Source organism: Meleagris gallopavo, chromosome 10 (assembly GCF_000146605.3).
Source record: "Meleagris gallopavo isolate NT-WF06-2002-E0010 breed Aviagen turkey brand Nicholas breeding stock chromosome 10, Turkey_5.1, whole genome shotgun sequence".
NCBI lineage: Eukaryota > Metazoa > Chordata > Aves > Galliformes > Phasianidae > Meleagris > Meleagris gallopavo.
In genome coordinates, this window is record NC_015020.2 from 45,981 (window position 1) to 65,267 (window position 19,287).

The 19,287-nt window shown below is 38.3% G+C and overlaps 1 protein-coding gene across 1 annotated transcript in view; it reads left to right on the forward strand.

Annotated features, from left to right (window-relative positions):
* SWT1 (SWT1 RNA endoribonuclease homolog) overlaps window positions 1-18,210 on the forward strand; it is a 31,272-nt gene extending 13,062 nt beyond the window's left edge. Inside the window, 9 exon segments of the mRNA XM_031554940.1 lie at window positions 845-987; window positions 1,805-1,992; window positions 3,225-3,363; window positions 4,096-4,241; window positions 5,616-5,824; window positions 7,515-7,637; window positions 14,670-14,736; window positions 17,743-17,946; window positions 17,948-18,210. Of these exon segments, the coding sequence (XP_031410800.1) occupies window positions 845-987; window positions 1,805-1,992; window positions 3,225-3,363; window positions 4,096-4,241; window positions 5,616-5,824; window positions 7,515-7,637; window positions 14,670-14,736; window positions 17,743-17,946; window positions 17,948-18,088 (1,360 nt within the window). The 3' untranslated portion in view covers window positions 18,089-18,210.
* The last annotated feature ends 1,077 nt before the right edge of the window (window positions 18,211-19,287 follow it).

Sequence of the window (19,287 nt, forward strand, 5' to 3'; positions counted from 1 at the left end):
CCTGGCCTTGAATGCCTCCAGGGAGAGGGCATCCACAAGCCCTCGGGCAACCTGTTCCAGTGTCTCAGCACCTTCACAGTTAAAGTACTTTTTTTCCTAATATCTAGTCTAAATTTACTCTCTTCCAGTTTAAAGCAGTTTTAAAGGTCCCCTCATTCTGTTGCTACATGTGCTTGTAAAACATCCCTCCCCAGCTTTCCTGTAGGCCCCTTCAGGTACTGGAAAGCCACTATAATGTCCCCTCAGAGCCTTCTCTTCTCTAGGCTGAAGAGCTCCAGCTCTCTCACCCTTTAGATTTCTCTGAGTAAAGAACAGAAGGTGTTGCTGGTGACCTTAAAAGTGCTTTTCATCTGAAAATGCCTTTATCCTTTATCAGTATAAGCAATGGGAATTTGTGAGAGAGTACCAGAGCCCAAGTTTGTAGCAGTTGTGCTCCAGTATATGTGCCTGAAGGTGGTATCTGTGAATATAACTCAGTCAGCAGTTTATGGAAAATAGGGCTGCATTATATCAGTGTAATAAGGTATGAATGTCTTCAAATCATAGCCTTGTCTGCATTCTAAGATCATAGCAACTAAGCATCACTACTGCAGTACTTGTGGTTTTGCTTTTCTTAAAGCAAGCTCAGAGCCTGACAAATACTCTTTCAGAGTAGCTAGTTCAGTTCATTTTCTGTTTTTTTTTTTTTTTCTGAACTGATTCTAACCTTGTAAGAAGGTATACTTCCTTATATTCAGAAGATCACAAAATAAGCTTACAGGATTCAAATCTTTCAGTGCTTTATTCGTAACTTATTACTTAATATGAAGTACTGTCAGCTTTATGTCAAAAATTAATTATCTTTTCCTAGAGATGACAAAAATTTATGCAATAAAGCCATTGTGTGTGAGGTCAAGGCACTTTGTAAAGTGGATTTGGTTACTGCTCTACTGAACCTGAATGTAAACAAGCGTCTGAACTGCCTGGAACTGCAGCAATCGAAATGTGGTAAGTTTGTTTAATGTGTGCATAAACATACACTGGCTTTTGAGACCTACTGATCAGTGCAGGAGATCATATATATAGCCTCAATTTTTATACAGTTTGAATCCTCAGTGTTTGTTTTGGATAGATTTTCTGTTTTCAAAGGTAAGCAGTTTCCTGAAAGTTTGAAATCTTTATTAAAACATTTGTCTCTTATGATGTGAGGAAATTCACGTGGCATCTTTTCATTTTACAGAAAACCAAAACAAAGCACAGCATGAATTAATTTTGTTTACAGTCCTTTAAACTGTGTCCTACGTTACAGGAGTGAAAACCGATGTTTCCAGTTGAAGCAGTTTGGGTCCTATTCTTGCTTAGTTATAAAGCCTTTATACTGAGCCCATCCTTTACACTTTCTAGCAATAGCTTTACATGCATCCCAACCAGTAGGGCTAGATTCTGGGGTTACTTGTTAATGTTTCAGAAGATGCAAATACAGCTTGCAATGGTAAGCAGTGATCTTCTCATACTTGCTGATAGCTCCACTGCCTGTATATAATCTGAGGTATTTAATAAAAGATAAGTGATAGCACAAATGAGCAATACCCTGTGGAAATTAGATTGTCTTGTTTAGTTGCTCATAAATAAAAATATCCACAGTACGAGTGAGTATAACTAGAAATGCTTGAAACCTGATTAGGTGTACCTTATCTGCTTTGTACCACAGTGTAAAGTGCAATCTGTCTTTTATTTGTGGGAACAAGTGATTTGTATACTATCAACCTGTATCAGCTATAGAAGCTGTTGCGATTAGTATCTTTTATTGCTGTTGGCTTTACAGATAGAGAATTCCAGAAAAGAAAAGAAAGTGATGCTCATCTTACTTTCCAGAAAACAGAAAGAAGTGATACTCATCTTACTTCTCAATTTCCAAATATAATTCCAGATCTTGAAAAGAACTTAGGAGATGCTTTGTCTTGTATTTTGGAGACTGAAATGAAAATTGTATTTGGAAACCTATGGATGGAGGTAGTTTCATATGTCATCTTTCTTGGTATATCAAGTATTAAGAAGTTTAATACTTCAGTGATTTCAGTACCTGTGCTAAACTAAACAGCTAAGTCTTGTAATTTATTAATGTAACAGTCTGTTTAACATGAGTGTTTAATTTTACAATTTCATTTTGTGATAAGATGATTCTATTTGACCAGTAATTCCTGCAGTATTAATAATATGGTAATAGAAATTCTGGCTATGTGGCTGTGCAGTGTGAATTTTCCAAACTCTTTGCATTAATTTCACTGCACTTAGACTTTTCTAAGTGTGGTTAAATCACTGAATTGTAGATATATCCTTCAGTAAAATATTCCATCACAGTTTATATAATTTATATAATATATATAATATTTTATACAACGTTACAGTTGTTGAAAGCATTTGTCTCCCATCAGAGTGCTTTTATATACCATGTGAGTATAATTATTCACACATTACATTGCAGATGCAGAATTACAGGGATGTTAACCTCCAAGCACTCGCTTTTTCAAATTACTGTTAGTATAAAATAAGTACTCAGGTACAATACATTTTTAAATTATACACTGCTTTGGTACAGAGTTCATTTTATAGCTGGTGAGGGTTAGTGAGACATTTAAATTTACTGTGCATATGCCTTTGTGATTTAAAAAAAAATTGTTTGCATGGGATGATTACTATTTCATAGGATGGAGTCTTGATTAGTTGCTAAGTAATTAGGCATTTACAATTAGCTTAACTTGTTCCTGTCAACATCTTTCCAAATTCTGGTTTCACATCATAATAATAAATTATAATTTAATTGTAGTATGCACATAATAGACACAGCTGTGAAAAGTATGCTTATTCTTACTAATAAGAATTGGAAGGATAATTGTAGATAATCAAAGGCATATTTTCTGTTGTTCTGGCTTTTGTACATAGGTAATGCATTATGAGATTACTCAGGGGTGTTTTGAATATTTGAGAAAAGGAGAATGAAAAATCATGCAAATGTTGAAAGGTTATTATTGTACACTGGATGCTTCTTCATGGACATCTTTGCCTATGCAATGATATTGCTGAATCAAAATTTTTAAATAGATAACTTTGTTTGGTTTGTTAAATCTGAATATAACTTTATTTCTGAGGAATCATTGGAATTCTGCTTCAGCAAATACAAATAACATTATTGAAGAACAGAACTGGATATGTCTGTTTGACTTTTGAAATGTGTTGTCTTTCAGATACTATATTTGAAGCCACCATGGACATTAGCAAACTTACTGCAGTGCTACAAAAAGCACTGGGTGGCTGTTTTTGGTTATGTTGTGCCAAGGAACTTACTTGCAACTATTGAATTTCTCTATAAACACTTTTGTACAGGTAAGAATCTCTAAGAATGTTAATTTTCAGTTACAGAAGTAATCTTAGCTGGGCATGTACTCTATATGATTAAATCACAGAATCCCCAAGGTTGGAAAAGACCCACAAGATCACCCAGTTCAACCATCTAGTAATGTAGAACCAAAATCAATGTAGAAGCATTTTAAAGAATGTTTACAGTGATGGTCACTGAAGTCTCTCAACTATTTTTAGGAAGAAAATAATCTTCCCTTCATTTCCCTCTGTGTTTTATGTTGCCAAATGATCTGCATTTGATAAATAATCTGTAGAGGAATAAAGTGGACTTAATGTGGTAAAGGAGGACAGGGTGGCTTGTTGTTGTTTTTTTTTTTTAAAGTAAAAAATAAAAGAACCCTTCCATTTATTTAGTGTGATGTTTAAGAACTGGATTTTAGCAGATGCAGCTCCTCTGGGATATTGCTGTTCCATATCTATTATGTTAAATATGCCATTTAAGCCTCTTGCCAGGTTGTGGATAAGTTTGGAGGACTTGGTTAAGATGGAGAAATGTTAGCTCTACGCCTTGTTGTTAATATTTCTCTTGAGGCTTCTTAATCTGATGTTTCTGAGCCATTTTTCAAGGCCTTATATCCACCTTAGTTAATTCAGATATTTGAGTATTAAAATTGCCTCCTAAAAATGCAATGCTAACAATGCTTAACATCTAATTATTATATTGTTTTATTTCCCATGTTAATATCTAAATGTCAGGTAAAACACTGGACACCTCAACAGCTGTTGTCTTGCTCCAGGAAACCAAGCAATTACTGCACGCTTTCAGTTTGAGGTCTGACTATGATGGAGTGCTGCCCCGGGCTTATGAGAAAGTGAATAAGCTATACCAAACATGTACAGAGGTGAGAGGTGTTTCAGTATTCGTTCACCTAATTGGTTCTTGAAGTTGCTCTATGTTCGTATTGTAAACCTGGCTTCGATTTTTAAGTTATTCACAGAATTTTAAAAAAAATTATGGCAGAAAACATTGCAATACATTGGTTGTTTTCTAATAACCCCCCAAATTTAACTTCTATTTTCTTGTAGCAAGCATCTATCTCTACATGTATGCTTGGTAGGCTTTTTTCTAATATAAATGTGTTAGTATTTGGAATGTGACTGAAAAACATTACCTTCAGTTGCCTTCAGGAAAAACGTCTTGGTTTTATATTGCATTTGTAACTGTTAAAGATGGTCTTAGGGATTAAAATTAAGGATTTATTTTTTTATATCGATCCTGTGTTATTATTCCTGGCCACATTATTTCATCTTTCTTTGTCTCAGTAGCTGTATTCCTGTATTACTACATACGCAGGAGGGACTTCTTTTATACCATGTGCTTTGTGGTAGTTAGTAGAGAGTGTTCTGATACCTTTTGTGCTCTGAGAAGTATGTCCTTAAGTGCAGTTCATCTCTGAGTTTTTGTGGAAGAAATGTCATTGGTTTGCGATGATTGTTAGTTCTGAGTGTAGTGGCATACAAAGGAAATAGTGAACCTGGGTGACTTGAAATCTTTCTTCATGTGGAAAAAAAGAGTGGAAGTCAGAATATCTGTTAGAGTTATTTTAACTTTTGGAAAATGCTGGAAGGGAAAGGAAGAAGAGAAAGATCAAGGAGGGGAAGGACGATCCAGTATCTTGTGCTCATGAGTCTTGGTTCTCTGCTGCACTCCTGAGTTCTGCATGCATTGCAGTCAGCCACTATTCTGTGATCAGTGCCACATTGAGAAGGAGGCTTTCTGTCTGAAAACTTGTTTCCTTCTGTCCTTATCTGACTTTTGACCTCACAAGGAAATGTCATTTTACAGACTTGTTTGTGTCACATCAGTGTAACCTGGATACATCTCCTGTGTCGGTTTGCCACTGATCTATGAATACTTTTACTATTGCAGAGGAGTGTGCCACCACTCATGGGAGGGAAAGCAGTGTTGGCTTTCCATGCGCAAGTAAGAGCGTTGTAGTTGATTTTAACTTACCTGTGAAGCTTTGATGTAGGGTTTTAACCTTTGCTTCAGTTTCCTGATCTACAGTTATAGAAGAAAACCTTGGTAAAAGACTAAGAGGTGCATTAGATACAGAGACTGTCATAAGGGTGGTTAAAATTGGAAAAGATATGCCTTGCTTTTTTGAGTGTCACCTTAACAACAGTAAAAACAACCTGAAGCAATTAGAAGTTTTCAAGTTTCCTTAAGTTAGGAAATTAAATGCATTCAATGTTTGCTTCTAAACTTTTATAAGGTGAGGTCAGACAGTGAGCAGAATTTATCTGAAGACAGCATGGTTCTTTCAAAAAGTTCTCTGTGCGAAAGAATGGAAGAAACAACACCAAATCTTCAAAACTCTGAAGAAAAACGGCTGCCTCCAAGCATGCATGTTGCTCAAGAAGATAGGCACCAGGAAATCTGGTCAGTCCTTGAAGGTATATGGAATACAATGAATTTGTACAGGTATGGTGTACTACAGAAATATCAAAGTTAAACATAAGTTTATGTCATTTCCATTCAAAAATACCATAGGAACTGCTTGTTTTTGCTCAGAAGAAGCTATTAGTAATTAACTGAGATTAATGAAAGCATCACACAGCTTGTGACACAAAGAAGTGAGGAGCATAAGAAATGTTATATAGATACAGTCACTGATCTGTATAGCCTGCTGTTCCTTTTCCTGGCAGTGTATGAGTAACTTAATGGAATGAGTAACTTAAGAGAACAGTGTTAAAGAGCTCTTAAGATGCACAAATGGGAGACTTCAATGAAAATTTAATCTTCTTCCATAGAAAGAGGCATTCAAGCTCTGTGTTTTCCTTTGGTGACTTCTCAAACCCTGTGGAACTATACTAGCCTATGCAAAAGCACTTCTTAAATTATTTTTTAAACCTTAATTGATTGGAGATAGTTTTCCTTTTAAGCAAATTTCTTCACCTTAAAGGTGAAGTATCCAAATGCAGAGTCTGCTCATTCATTTCATTTCTCACATACACTCAAAATTGCATGTAAGAAAAGTTACTCCATATAGAAGTCTTGCTGCTATTTTTGTTATTCTTGAAGACTCTGCTTGAAAATCATTTTAACACTGTGCTTTTTTTTGCATGTTATAAAAAAAAGTGTGAATAAATACTGTGAGGTTTTTGTAGTCTTAATCTAAAATCTTTTTTGAGACGTGGGATCTGAGTTCTGTCAAGCACAAAGGAACATTATTTTTTTATTATCTGTTAAGAACTGTCATAATAAACAGTGATAATATCTCTACCCATGCCACTTCTAAACTAACCTTTCAGTATGCTGTGGAGCTGCACCAGTGTAATTCTTTTGGGCTTACACCAATGCAGATTAATCTGAATTGAAGCTGGCTGGAAGGTGACTTCATGTGCCGTTCAGGCCAAATGAGGATCTGCATCAGAAAACAGTCACAGTGTAAAACAATTCTTCCTCCATAGTGGGGATAATTGGTTCTCTGGCTGGGATATTTCTCAGTTTCATGGTTGCAAATAGACATTGTTTCATGAGGAAAATCTGTTCCAAAAATACCACTTGAAATGAAAATGGAGCTGAGTTGTTGGATCTCGCTGCCTGTTAAAGACCGTGGTGTGAAGAAAATACGACATTCTAGAATTGCTGGTCATTTCACACTCATCTTACATCAAAAAAATCCTGCTTGTCCCCACCAGTGGAGGCTATTTTTCATGAATGCAATGCAGCTTGTGGTCCCAGTGCAACCAGTGAAGAAAAGGTGTCAGTCCTGTTCCACTAAATATGGAAAATGAAAAAGCTTGGAAAAGTACATAGAAAGCAATTTTCTTTGCTTCTTCAGCCTAAACATCCTCTTCTGGGGGGTTTGCAGAGGCTTGCTCAAGTTACATATGAAGAGATGTTTTCATCTCAAGTATAGTTTAATGATAAATCTATTTAAGTAAAGGTCAGAGGTAAAATACTGTTAGAGAGTTGTCAAGGACAATTTTAAGCAGAGAAGAACAATTGTAGGGCATAGGCTTCCTAGACTTCTTTAGAAGATATGGCTGTAGTATAAATTGATCTTGTTTTATTAATAGTCAGAATGCAGTGCATACAAACAACAGTGAATTTAAAGGATTTTTATTTACTACTTTTCTTTGTTTCATCTTTGTTTTTGTAATATTAGGCTTGAAATTTTCCAGAAGTTAGAGTCCAACACAGTAATTGTGAAGTCCTCATTTGAAGAAGCTTTTTCGGGACTGCAGAAACTGTTAGCAGCTGTGAATTATATCCTTGAAGGAATTCGTAGGTAAGCGTTTCAGCTAATCATAAGTCATAAGAATAGCAGTCACAGAGTCCTAAAAGTCACTTAACCAAACTAGAGGTTACATGTGCATGCTTAGTTTCATAATTTTCAGTAACATCTCAGTATTATATGTGTATAGTACGATTTATTGGTAATGAAAGAATAATTAACTCTTGGTAGACCACCAGATTTCTTGTAGTGAATTTTCTCTTTTATGACTTGGAACTTGTTTTGATGTGATAACAAGCCACTGGCAACTGCCTGTAGTGTTACAGCAACTGGGACATGGTTAAATGCTGCATTAGCTCTGGTGGCAAGAGCTGAGAATCATTTAGAACATTTATTTTTCAAATGTGAGGCCGGCTGGAATTGGGTACATTTCTAATGTTTAGATGGAATTTTGAGATTTCATTGTTGCTTAATTCTAGAGTATTCTTAATGAGTCAAAACCTGTGCTGCTGCAGTGGTAACAAGCTGAACTCTCTCCTTTGGCAGAATAGTGTTCCCTCTGTTCCTTCTTCCTCCCTTTTTCTTTTTTTTAATGTGTGTGCGTGCTCAACAATAAATATGGACTGCAGAAAGATGAAGGTGTTTCTTGTGCAGTCTTTACACAGTCCTCATTTTGTAGCAGTGAAGTTTAATCAGCAGCAGGAACAGCTACAGAAGAATGCTTTAAGTTCTCTTGACTGTGCAGCTCTCTCCTTTTCCTGCTCATGTCCTGTAAAGGGTGCTAATAGGAACTGCTTTGTAATTGTGATTGAAGTTACAGATACTGCTGTAAGCATCCTTATCGGAGGTGTTTCTGACACTTTTTCTTTTACTGGAAGCAACCTATCTTCTGTATTCCCCCTTGTGGAAGAACTCTAAAATAACAACGTCTGCCATTATGTCAGAGAAATCTGTTTTTCAGAAAATGTGCCTTTTGATTAGAAAAGTGCTTGAGGCAAACAGGATTCAGGTTCTTTGTTGAAATGAGGAATCTATTTTCTGTTCCATGTGACTACGCTGAAACTCCGTAGCGTTTATGAAATAATTCTGAAATACTCTTAAATTTTTCTTTTCTACTACTAACCTACAGTACACTATTATTAGTTCTGTAAATAAAAGTGGTTTTCTTAGAATGTTTCAATTTGAAAAGCTTGCTGTGAATTTGTCCCCTGGAGTTGCAGTAGGGGGCGTCGTGGGGCAGGAAATTCTGGAGTCGTACAACATGTATCTGTTTTCATCTTAGTGTGAGGTTTCTGAGCAGGTTTTCCAGCTAGAGTCAGAAGCTGTGCTTTTAGGGACACTGCAGTTACATATGTAACATGCAGAACACATACATGGTATATATTTATAACAGAGTATCAAAACAGGAAGTTGAAGTTTGTGAAAGGGAGGAGGCTCATTTTACTGGAGTTATCTCAGCCTTTCTAAGGCTGAACTTAATATGCATTTATTTCCCTTTTTTCTTTTCTTTTTTTTGAAATAGTGCCTTACAGCAATTGGTATGATTACAGAAAATGAAGCATCTGGAGAAAAAGTAGTGAAAAAGTTTTAACTTGAAAATTTGGAGACAGTAAAGGTTTAGTGACAAATCACGGTAGCTTCTGTTCCTTGCCATCTAAAACAACTAAGAAAGAAAGTCTTGTGAAAGTTTGGAATGTTTAAAAATAAGTTGTGTTGAAAGTGCAGCTGCATTAGAAGTTCAGGCTTTGTGGTTGTTAAAAACAGTTAGAAAAGCACAGTTGCTCTTCTTGAGATAAGCGTGTGACTGTACACTTCCTCATAAACAAACATATTCTGCAACACTGCTATGTCTGTCCAGACCTCCTGGCCTGAACATGCTTGTGACAAATACAGGTATTATAAAAAACAGGCTGCTTCTTGGGGGAGTTCTCACCAATAGCTCTGTGCGTCTTACTCTTCCCTCAAGACTTCCATCATGCAGTACAGACTTTTATCTTTGTTTCTTCCTACAGTGACACTGATAGCAGAACAGAAGTTACATGGCAATGTGCTGCATGCCATAGATGTTGGGCAGCATTATAGTAAAGGCAATAACTAGTATGGCTAGCATCTGTATGTAACCTGCCTGTTGACAGCAGGGCTCCATGCAAGCAAAGCATTGCTTCATAGCTGTCTAACATGTAGCTGATCACTGGAGCTCCTGTTCTATCACTGTCTTCTTGAGATTCACTGCTTAAGAAGTGAGCACAAATGGCTTCTTTCCCCTTTACATAGAGAAGGGCATGGTACGTGCTCATGTGCATTACATGGATTCACAACAAAGAAAGATGATTAAATCTCCAAAGTTTGTACATCTGTTTGTGAAGCCATGAAATGTTTCTCAGGTGTGCATCATTACCAAAAATCAGCACCTCATCCATTGCTCTCAGCATTTTGGAGATTACCTGAGTGTTTCTCTGGATGCTTTAGAGCAAATGTACTACATTATTTATAAAATGCCAAAGGCAGGAAGAGTAGGAAGAAAAATCTGTTGGCAATCTTCACTTATTCCAAAGCAGTGATATCGGTCCACAAGTCATTTTATATAACTAAAGTATATAAATTGTTTTTAATTGCAATGAGTAGTATTTCTGCATCTTTTCAGTGATGGCTTACAGTAGTATTGTATTGAGTATTGTGTGTTGGTTGTGTTAGGTATTATTTTGAACTAGTTTACAAGGGGCCTGTTGTGGGTCCTGATCCTTGAAATATTTTTTGGTTTTCAAGTAGCTCTTTGAGGCAACAGAAGAATTTATGCGACTCAGGGTTTCCAAGTTTGTGCCAAGTTTTTCATCACTTTAAAAGTTCTTCCATTGATCCCACTGGAAGGTATTTGGGCCCTTCATGTTTGGAGGGAAGAAAAGTTTAAGTATTTATCACAGATGATTAGTTCTTCAGAAATTCTTTTTGAAGAAATGCAGAATGCATCACAAGAAATGGCTGCTGGGGTGTATATACTGGAAGATATAGATGTATTGGAGCTGCATCACTTCCCTCCTTTCTAAGCATTGAGGATGTATTTAACTTTTCACCTGTTGAAGTCGAGGTGTGTGCCAGAAGAAGATTGGAAGTGTTTGCAGCCTTTTATGTCTTGTCTTCTGAAATATCTTCTTATGTCTTGCTGGTCTTCCCCTAAACATAGTGATTGGAATGCTAGGAACAGACAGCTTTCTTAACCTTTTGAAAGCTTTATGGGCAGCATTTAAGTGTGTCTGAAGGTGTTTGTGCAAACCAGCAGTCACTCGACTGAGTGTAACTTCTGATTCGAGGGTCTGCATGCCCCACTGGGAGTTTTACATGGAACCTTACTGTGTTGTGGTTCCCGACCAAATTCATTTAGATATGAAGTCCTTTTCAACATCAGAAGTGTGTTTAGTCTTTGGTGAATCTATGTAGTTCTTTCTGGTTGGTTGGTATTTTTTTAAGCTGTACACTAAGAAAAAAAATACTTTGTTCACATGCCAACTTCAAAATTGCTCACAAAAAATGGCTTACAGCAAATACTGTTAGCTACAGTACTCAGACATTTGTACTAATGCAGTGCAAGGTATGCAGGTATCTGTTACCTACTGCAGGAAGTAACCTGAATTCTGTAGTATCTGAGTGGAATTTCTAATATATCTACAATTTGAAACGCACTGGTTTATTAATTTCTCATCTAAACATTTTTAATTTTGAAGTATAATTTTTTAGAGGTCTCAGAAATGCAGTGCAGTGTTACCATGTCCAATCTTATCTCTGAGTTGGATGTTTTGCAGTTAACTAACTTAAAACAAATCCTGTTGATTTGAAAACAGCAGGTGCAGAGAAACTGTTTCCTTGGCCTTTCTTAGGGAATTGAGGGGTCTTCTTCTTGATGTGTATTTAGTAGATTCTTTCTTCCTTGAGACTGCTAAGATGTTTAGTTATTTTCATCAGAATGTCTCTATGTTAAGGGCTCTGCTTTCAGTCTTTCTCCTTATGCCATCTCCTTCTGGAAGTAAAACAGAGAGAAAATCCCACTTGAAAAAACACTAGCAATAGTTGTTTGTTGGTTTTGTTATTATTATTAATTTTTGTGAAACCCAAGACATTCTTGACGACTGAAGAAAAGCTGTTAAATTGCTTGTTGTCCCTTACTGTAGGAGTCTAATGCAGAATTACTGAGTTACCAAGATTTTAGGTGGCACAGAAGTTTTGTTTTTCCATTTGTCATTCCTATTTGCCTTTCTGATCTTCTGACATCGAAGTTAACCAGAGCCTTACAGGGTTAAGCCAGGCATGTCCCGGTGGTCGACTGCATGTGGTTTAGCCCAGCCCATACAGTGGCACCTGTGCCTTGCACCATCACAGCAGCAGCTCATCATGTGCAGCTTCCACTGTCTGAACTGGAACCAGGGCACGGGGAGGGTGTAGTGGAGTGCTTAACCAAGTTGTGGCAAACAATTTCATGCATTTTGAAACACTAGTTAGAGATGGTCCTGTGAGCAGTGAAAATATGCAACCTTGCTTTGTTTTGATAAAGGAATTTGAGATTTCAAGAGTGCTGAAAAAATCATCAGTTTTTTTATATATTTGTGAATCCATTTTCAGTTGGCATAAAAACATTGCTTGCCAATTTTCGAAGTCAGATATTCGAATCTGATGGTATCTCTACCAGACTGCTGTGGTTTGACCTGTAGGTGGCTAAGCACCATACAGTCATTCACTCTCTCCTCCTCTTTCCAGAGGGATGGAGGACAGAACTCATGGATTGAGATAAAAGTAAGAGAAAGGAAAAAGGATAATAGTTGTGAATGTATATAAGGAGTGATGCAGGAGCAATTGCTCACCACCCACCAACCGATGCCCAGCTAGCCCCCAGCCAGTGGAAGAGAGCAAGAAGAAGCCCCCTCAAAACTTTCCTTCCACGTGTGTCGTATGACATGGGATGTCCCTCTGGCCAGTTTAAGTCAGCCGTCCTAATTTGTCCCCTCCCAGCACTTTATTAGTATGAGATGGGAAACTGGAAACATCTTGGCTCTGTGTGACACTGCTTTGCAGTAACTATAGACATTGGTGTGTTATCAGCACTGCTTTTTTTCTTAAAACCAAGATCATACCAGGCACTCTGAAGAAAACAATTCTGTCCCAGCTGAAACTTAGAGACTTTTATAACATCTCTCTTACTAGAGCACAGAGCAATCAAAGGCGATGACAGAGTCTTTATTTGTGAAATAGGTGCTATAGGAGAAGATACCAAAGAGAAATTAACTCACCCCTCTCAGTAACAGTTTGGAGACAGGGGCAAGCTGAGGAATGCAGCTTTCCCCGTTCCTATTCGTGCCACAGGAGGAAAGGGCGGGGGAAGAGGGGAGGGGGATATGTGCAGGCTCAGGCTGCGCTCCCAGAAGCATCACTGAGACAGAAGGGTGTCTGTCTGCAGCCCCCCCAGCCACGGGCTCACCTATTGCTTGGGGCTGTGACTTTGGAATTCCACTGCACCAGATAAAAATACCCCACACTTCACTATGACGTATGATTTGTGTCATCACTTTTTGCTATTATGTGTGCTTGCAAACGGTTGTTGTCAAGGATGAAATACAGGAGGAGTAAAAGTTCATCAAAAATTTCAGACAAACACCTTGAGAACTTACTGACAATAGCAATGCCTTTCATTCAACCAGACTGATGCGTTGGTTTCATAAAAACTGTGTCAAATATCCCACACATTCTACAGCAGTAGGAGGATGAATGTTGACCTGTTAAGGATTTGTGGGGGAAGTTAATGTGTAGGCTCTTCTCTCACCAAATTGTTTTCTGAATTTCGTGTACTGCAGTGTTTGATCCTTAAACAATTGTCTTTCATTTGAAGATATTGTAGTGCTTTGAGCCAAATGTTATGCCTCTTCTTATGTGTTATAAAGCCAGGAGGAACTATAGTGACTCCTCCAGACTACCTCCATAAAGTCCATTGCAGGATTTAACGTTATTTATTTGCTTATTAACACATTTTGCTTGGGTTTCCTCGGAGAACTAGGAGCATGGCTGGCTTTTTCATTCAGCTGGGGCCTGGGGACATTCAGTGAATGGAGCTGATGCTGTGAGCTGCTTGCTTGTATACTTTGGCAGCAAGTACCAAAATTAAGCATGTTCTCACACCCAGTGTACTTACGTGGGGTTGGTAGAAGTAGAGAGGGTTGCCTCTCAGAGCCTGCAGTGTGTGTTCTGTGAAACCCCCACTGGGTCTGCAGCATTCTCACTGATGTCAGGATTCAGGGATTTAAACAGATACACAATTGGCTTCCTCGTAACCACTGAATGCTGCCTGCAGCTTGGGGAGCAGGAAAGTAAATAGTTTCCGAAATAATTATTTTTAAGTTAAGTAATTTTCTTAATTTATTTACTTAAAATCTAACACAAGGCAGAATTTTATCAGGATTTCTTAACAGATGCAAAGTGTTATGCGATGTGTAGTGTAATACAAGAATGTTGTGGGTTTTTCCCACAACAATACAAATGAAGTTAGAAAGGAGAAGTATTTCTTTGGGAGAATTGCTTCTCTGTTGGGTCACTTTTGGATCCTTGTAGTAAAAGGCATACATCCTTCAGCCTCACGACACGGCATGGAGAGCCAAAGCTAGCAGAGGGCAGCTCTGCATGCAGCGTGCATGCAAGGACCGGGCTCTGGAGAGGAGCTGTGGGCTACTCTGTGCATTCTGTGCGTGCACAGAGCACCAGTATTTCATGTGGAATCGAGTTCTTCAGAATAACCCTCTGCAGCTGTCACATCATAGTTTCACTTCTCAGTATTGGGTTGAGCAGGTTATTCTTAGAAGCAGCAAAAATTGGATGTAAAATGTAAAATTTGAGTTGTGCATCAAAGTATTGGAGAGAATGAGTTACAGCAATAGCTAGAGAAATGGAAAGGGATGAGTGGGAAGAAAAAATCTTAAAAAATTAGAGGTCTTTTTTTGTTTAAGGTAAACTAATTTTTTTTTTTTATGAAGCGTATCTGATTGCTGGTTTTTAATTATTTCATGGATTCCTTTGGCATACTTAAAAAAACCAAAACCTTTTCTTTTTCAGAGTTCTGGCCCCAAACAGTAGTTTCCAAGATATTTGGACACTGTATAACTTCCTCATAAGCCATGAGGTATGAAGTTTTCTTTAACATCTTGTCAGGTGCACTTCTATTTCAGTTCATTTTGATTTAAAGTAGTTAGGAGGTTAGCTGTCTCAGCAGTTCATTTCTATTAAGCTAGAATTTTGAAGATTAACTTTTATTTACTTTACTAGATATTAGACCCAAGATGCTTGGCCAAAACCTATAAAAATTAGTAGAATCTGTACCAGTACTTGAGTTGCTTCTATGACTTTTGGAGCACGCATTTGTTATGAATGTTTCATAAGAAAAGCCTCAAAGCTAAAGGCACCAAAAGAGCTTGACCTAATAAGCATTTTTAGAAGATGAGGTGTTCGACTATGGAGAATACTGGCTACAATTGGCAGAAAAATGAAAAAAGGTTAAACAGAAATTACCAGCTCTTCTTGAATTTTTCAGTGCTGAAGGATTTTAAGAAGAGGAAATAAGTAAGTGCTTACAGTAGGATATATGTGTCTTTCTACTGAATACACCTTTATTTCAGATTTTCAGTCCTCTCCCATAGAGGAAATTACTGTTTTTCAGGCCTGCACGTATAGAATGACTGTATTCATGGAATTAAAGTGAGTCAGAACTTATTTTGGTTGCTATAGGATTACAGAGGGAAGGTAGATGTACGTTTTTGCAGGAATTGTGAGAAAATGGAGCTGGACTGGTATTTGTCAGTCTCATTGTATGTGCTCATAATAATTAGTGATAATTGATTTTATGCTACATAATGTAACTTTTTTCTTTTATGTACAGTCTCAGCTTGAGAGCCTGTTGAGTAATATAGTAACGGTATCTGTCATACTAGCTGCATAATTTATTTGGTGTGAAATACTTGGTAAATTATTGCAGTAATTCTTTGTTCTTTGTTCTAGATAAATAGTAGTATAACATTTACTGCAGAGGAGCTCTATGATTGTGTCTCACAAGAGTTATATCGGTAAGCCATTCATCGATCACTCAGATGAGTTCTGAGGCAGCGTTGCGTGCACTGTGTGGGCCTGAATGCAATAAGAGAACTTGTTAAGTGAAATAATTGCTTCTGTAAGAAAGGGATAGAGAAGACAAACGGGAAGAATTTTGTGATAGGCTATTAGACCAGAGTGGGTGAGAGCAGGACGTGCTTAGAGACCAGGCAGCAGCACTGGCACAGAGCTGTCAGCTGTTTGACATGAGGGGAGGTGTTGGGCCTGCCTTCCTGGTTTTGCACTGCTGGTTTTGCAGTGGGCAGGACCAGTATAGTCAACATCCATTCAAAGGGGGATAGAATGTGGAAGAGCATTTAAATTAATTTCAGTGTACCTGCAGTTCTCTTTGCGACTGAGCTCATAATCACTGTGAAGAATTTGCTGAAGTCCACAGAGGAAAAAGCCTGTGGTTTTCAAACCCTGTAGCACTGGAAACTGGGTGTGTGTGCAGCTGTGTGCTGCACTGTGGCCATTGTTCTTAAGACTGTAAATTACACTATTGTATGTTACTCTGTGGTTAGTAATTACTTGTGGGAAAAAATGGAGAAGCCAACTTAAGATTTTGATTACTGTATCTATTTTAGGAGGGTTTTTATGGTTCAGTTGCAGCGAAATAAATATTCTGTTGCACAGCTGATGTTTTCAAAGGCCTTAAAAACATTAGTTTGAAATAAATGTTGTGCAAGTCTTAGTTCTTCACTGGAAAGTTTATGACTCGTAAGTTTTTCCTGAGTTTGTGTAGTTGGGGTCCCAGTAAGTTCCAGTTCACTGGAGTTCTTAAAATGCCAAAAAATATTTACTTATAATAAACCAGAAATAGTTATTAGAAGCTGGGTAAATATTTTCTTCAGAGTTCCCCTTACGTGCTGTCTGTGGTATAGACAAGAATTAACTGGAACCTAGCAGGATTTGGATTTGGGTGGTCCTGTGTGGAGCCCATATCTGAACTCCATGATCCTCGTGGGTCCTTGCTATGGGGATGTCCTATGCTTCTGTAACACAGAACAGAACTGCAGGATGGCTGAGGTAGAAGAGGCCTCTGGAGGTGACCCAGCCTGACCTCTGTGCTCAGGCAGGGCCCATGAACATGTCACCTGGTATTGCACTGAAGTGGGCAGCCTGAGGGGTGGCTGCCCCGCCTCCACGCAGCCTGTGCCAGGGTGCTGTGCTCAGCCAGACCTCTGTATTTCAGTTCTCGTCTGCTGTCTCCTGTCCTGTCAGGCCTGGCCGCACACCTGCCCCTGTGGGCTCCTCCACCAGCAGTGCTGTGCAGAACCCCCCTGCGCTGTGCTTGTGCTGCTGCTCAGTGGCTGGCAGCTGCCTGTAAGGGCCTCATCCACTTTCTCCACCCATCAGGCAGGCTGTGGCAAACCCACCCCAGTCACAGCATAAGTCTGCCCTGCCATCTGTACCCGCGAGCTCCTGTTCTGCCAGTTGCATAGCAGAGGCAAAGCTCCACATGCTGCACGTGCTCCCACATAAGGGATGACTTGACCACCTCGTCCTGCTGGCCTGCTTCCTACATGATTAGGTTTGGGTTCATTTTTTGAAACAGCAGTCTAGATAATGAGTGCACTGTGAAGCTGAAGTCAGAGTCCTCACCTGCCCCCATCAGTCTGATGCAGTGTACCTGGGATGGATGTACAGGATGTACCTGTTCGCCCTGTGGGACAGAAATGTTCAGAGCTGACTTGCAGCTCAGACATGCCTGTGAGAAACAGCAGTGTTTTGTATGAGCTGAAGACAATTTTGTGTTGAGAAGAACAAAGTCATGCTTGCTGTGTGCAAGGCTGTTCCTTTTTAAAGATTTCATTGCAGAATACAGCTGAAAGCACATAATGATTAGCTATCTGTGAATAAATTTAGTCTTTTGCTTTAAAGATAAAACATTCAGATTTCTAGAGATACTAAGTGTTCTCTGCTTTTGACAGCATTAGAGTGCAACAATAGAATTCCTTTGAATACTGAAATGTTCCTGTCTATAAAATGAGGTCTCTCGTGTCCTAATAACCATCTTTTATAACCGTCCTTTCTTCTCCAGAGGAAGATTAGAGGTGGGCTGTTGCCAACTGGCTGAGCTGCATCACAGCATCAAGCAGCATCATGCATCTGCACACATGGAAGCAAAGACCAGGGGGTGGCTGTGACAACACAAGGTCTGTAACCACGGTGCTCACCCCTCGATTTTGGTCCAGATGAAGTCAGGAGAGCGGTGAGAGGGAATGTTCAAGAAGCCAAAACTGCCTTCTTTTTTTTCTCAATGGTGCTGTTTTATAATTGAATTGAAAGGAAAAAAAAAAAAAAAAGAATCTTTTGACTCTTTACTAGTAGCATTTCCTGTTTCAAGTGAAGATCTCTGGTCTGATAAAAGTTTTGTGATATACTGAGTTAGAAGTTAGAGCTGTTACTAATGATTGCGTGGTTATATAGAAAAATCAGTAAGTCTGGGGGTTTTTTTGCTGATTTTTTTTGGAAGTGCTGGTGAGAAAAAAAAAAAGAAAAAAAAAAACATTCAAAGCTCTTGAAAGGAGTGGAATGAGCACAGTTGAATGCAAAGCCTTAGAGGCACGATGCTTGCCATTCCTATAGCTAGGAAGGATTTAAACACAAATGCAATGTGTGCGTCCTGCATACTGCACTATGTAAGGCTGGAGAGAGAAGGTAAGGAAAGAAGTGGATTGATGTTTGCTGCCCTGTAGATGTTTGTCCTGGGCCTCTCTTTAGTGCTCTTGTCAGAACATCCTGAATACCTTTTCCATTGAAAACTCAAATCTGTTAAAAGTATTGAAACCTGAAATGTGTGTAATTAGGCATGTGAATTATACTTAAAAAAAAAGAAAAAAGCAAACCCTTGAAATGTTATCAAATTGAAAGTGGTGTTTTTCCTTTTTAAAATATCCACTTAATCTTCATACAGTAGAAACTTGCTAGAAAAACTCTTTTGGTAAATTCTTCTCATCCTCTTTTATTACAAAAGCACAAGCACCTCTTTCCCTGTGTGTTGTACCCGTGGTTTGTCTGCTTTCAGGTGACAACTCTATTCAAATCTATCGTTTGTTGCTCTCCAAAACTGCTTTAATTAAGTCAACAAAACTTTCTAAAAGCCATTTCCAATGCTGCTGTGGCCTTTAAAGCTACCTCTTTTATGTATTTATACAGAGATGAGATGACTGGTAAAGTTCTACAAACATTTATTTTGATATTAACTTTTTGGATTGTAAAATCTGTATTGTAAAAATTTAATATATTGTTATAATAAATGTCAGTGAATTCTCAATGACAGCATTGCTTTGATCAGCTCTGTTCTCACTCTGCCTAACTCCTTGGAGTGCAATCTAATGCAGTTCTCCTCCTCCCTGACTGAAGTGAAGCTTGTGATAGCATGTGGCCTCTAGAAGTTATTTGTCAGAGCAAAATTCATTTTGGGGGATATTTTCACTGAAATTGTTGTCCCACAGCTGTCTAAGTTGCTTACTTGATAGTTTGTACCATACAAGTAGGAAATTAGAGCAACTTAAGCACATTGTATTTACCTTCATTAACTAAGGATGAGAGCTCACAGCTCTGATAAAGTTTGGAGGAAGAC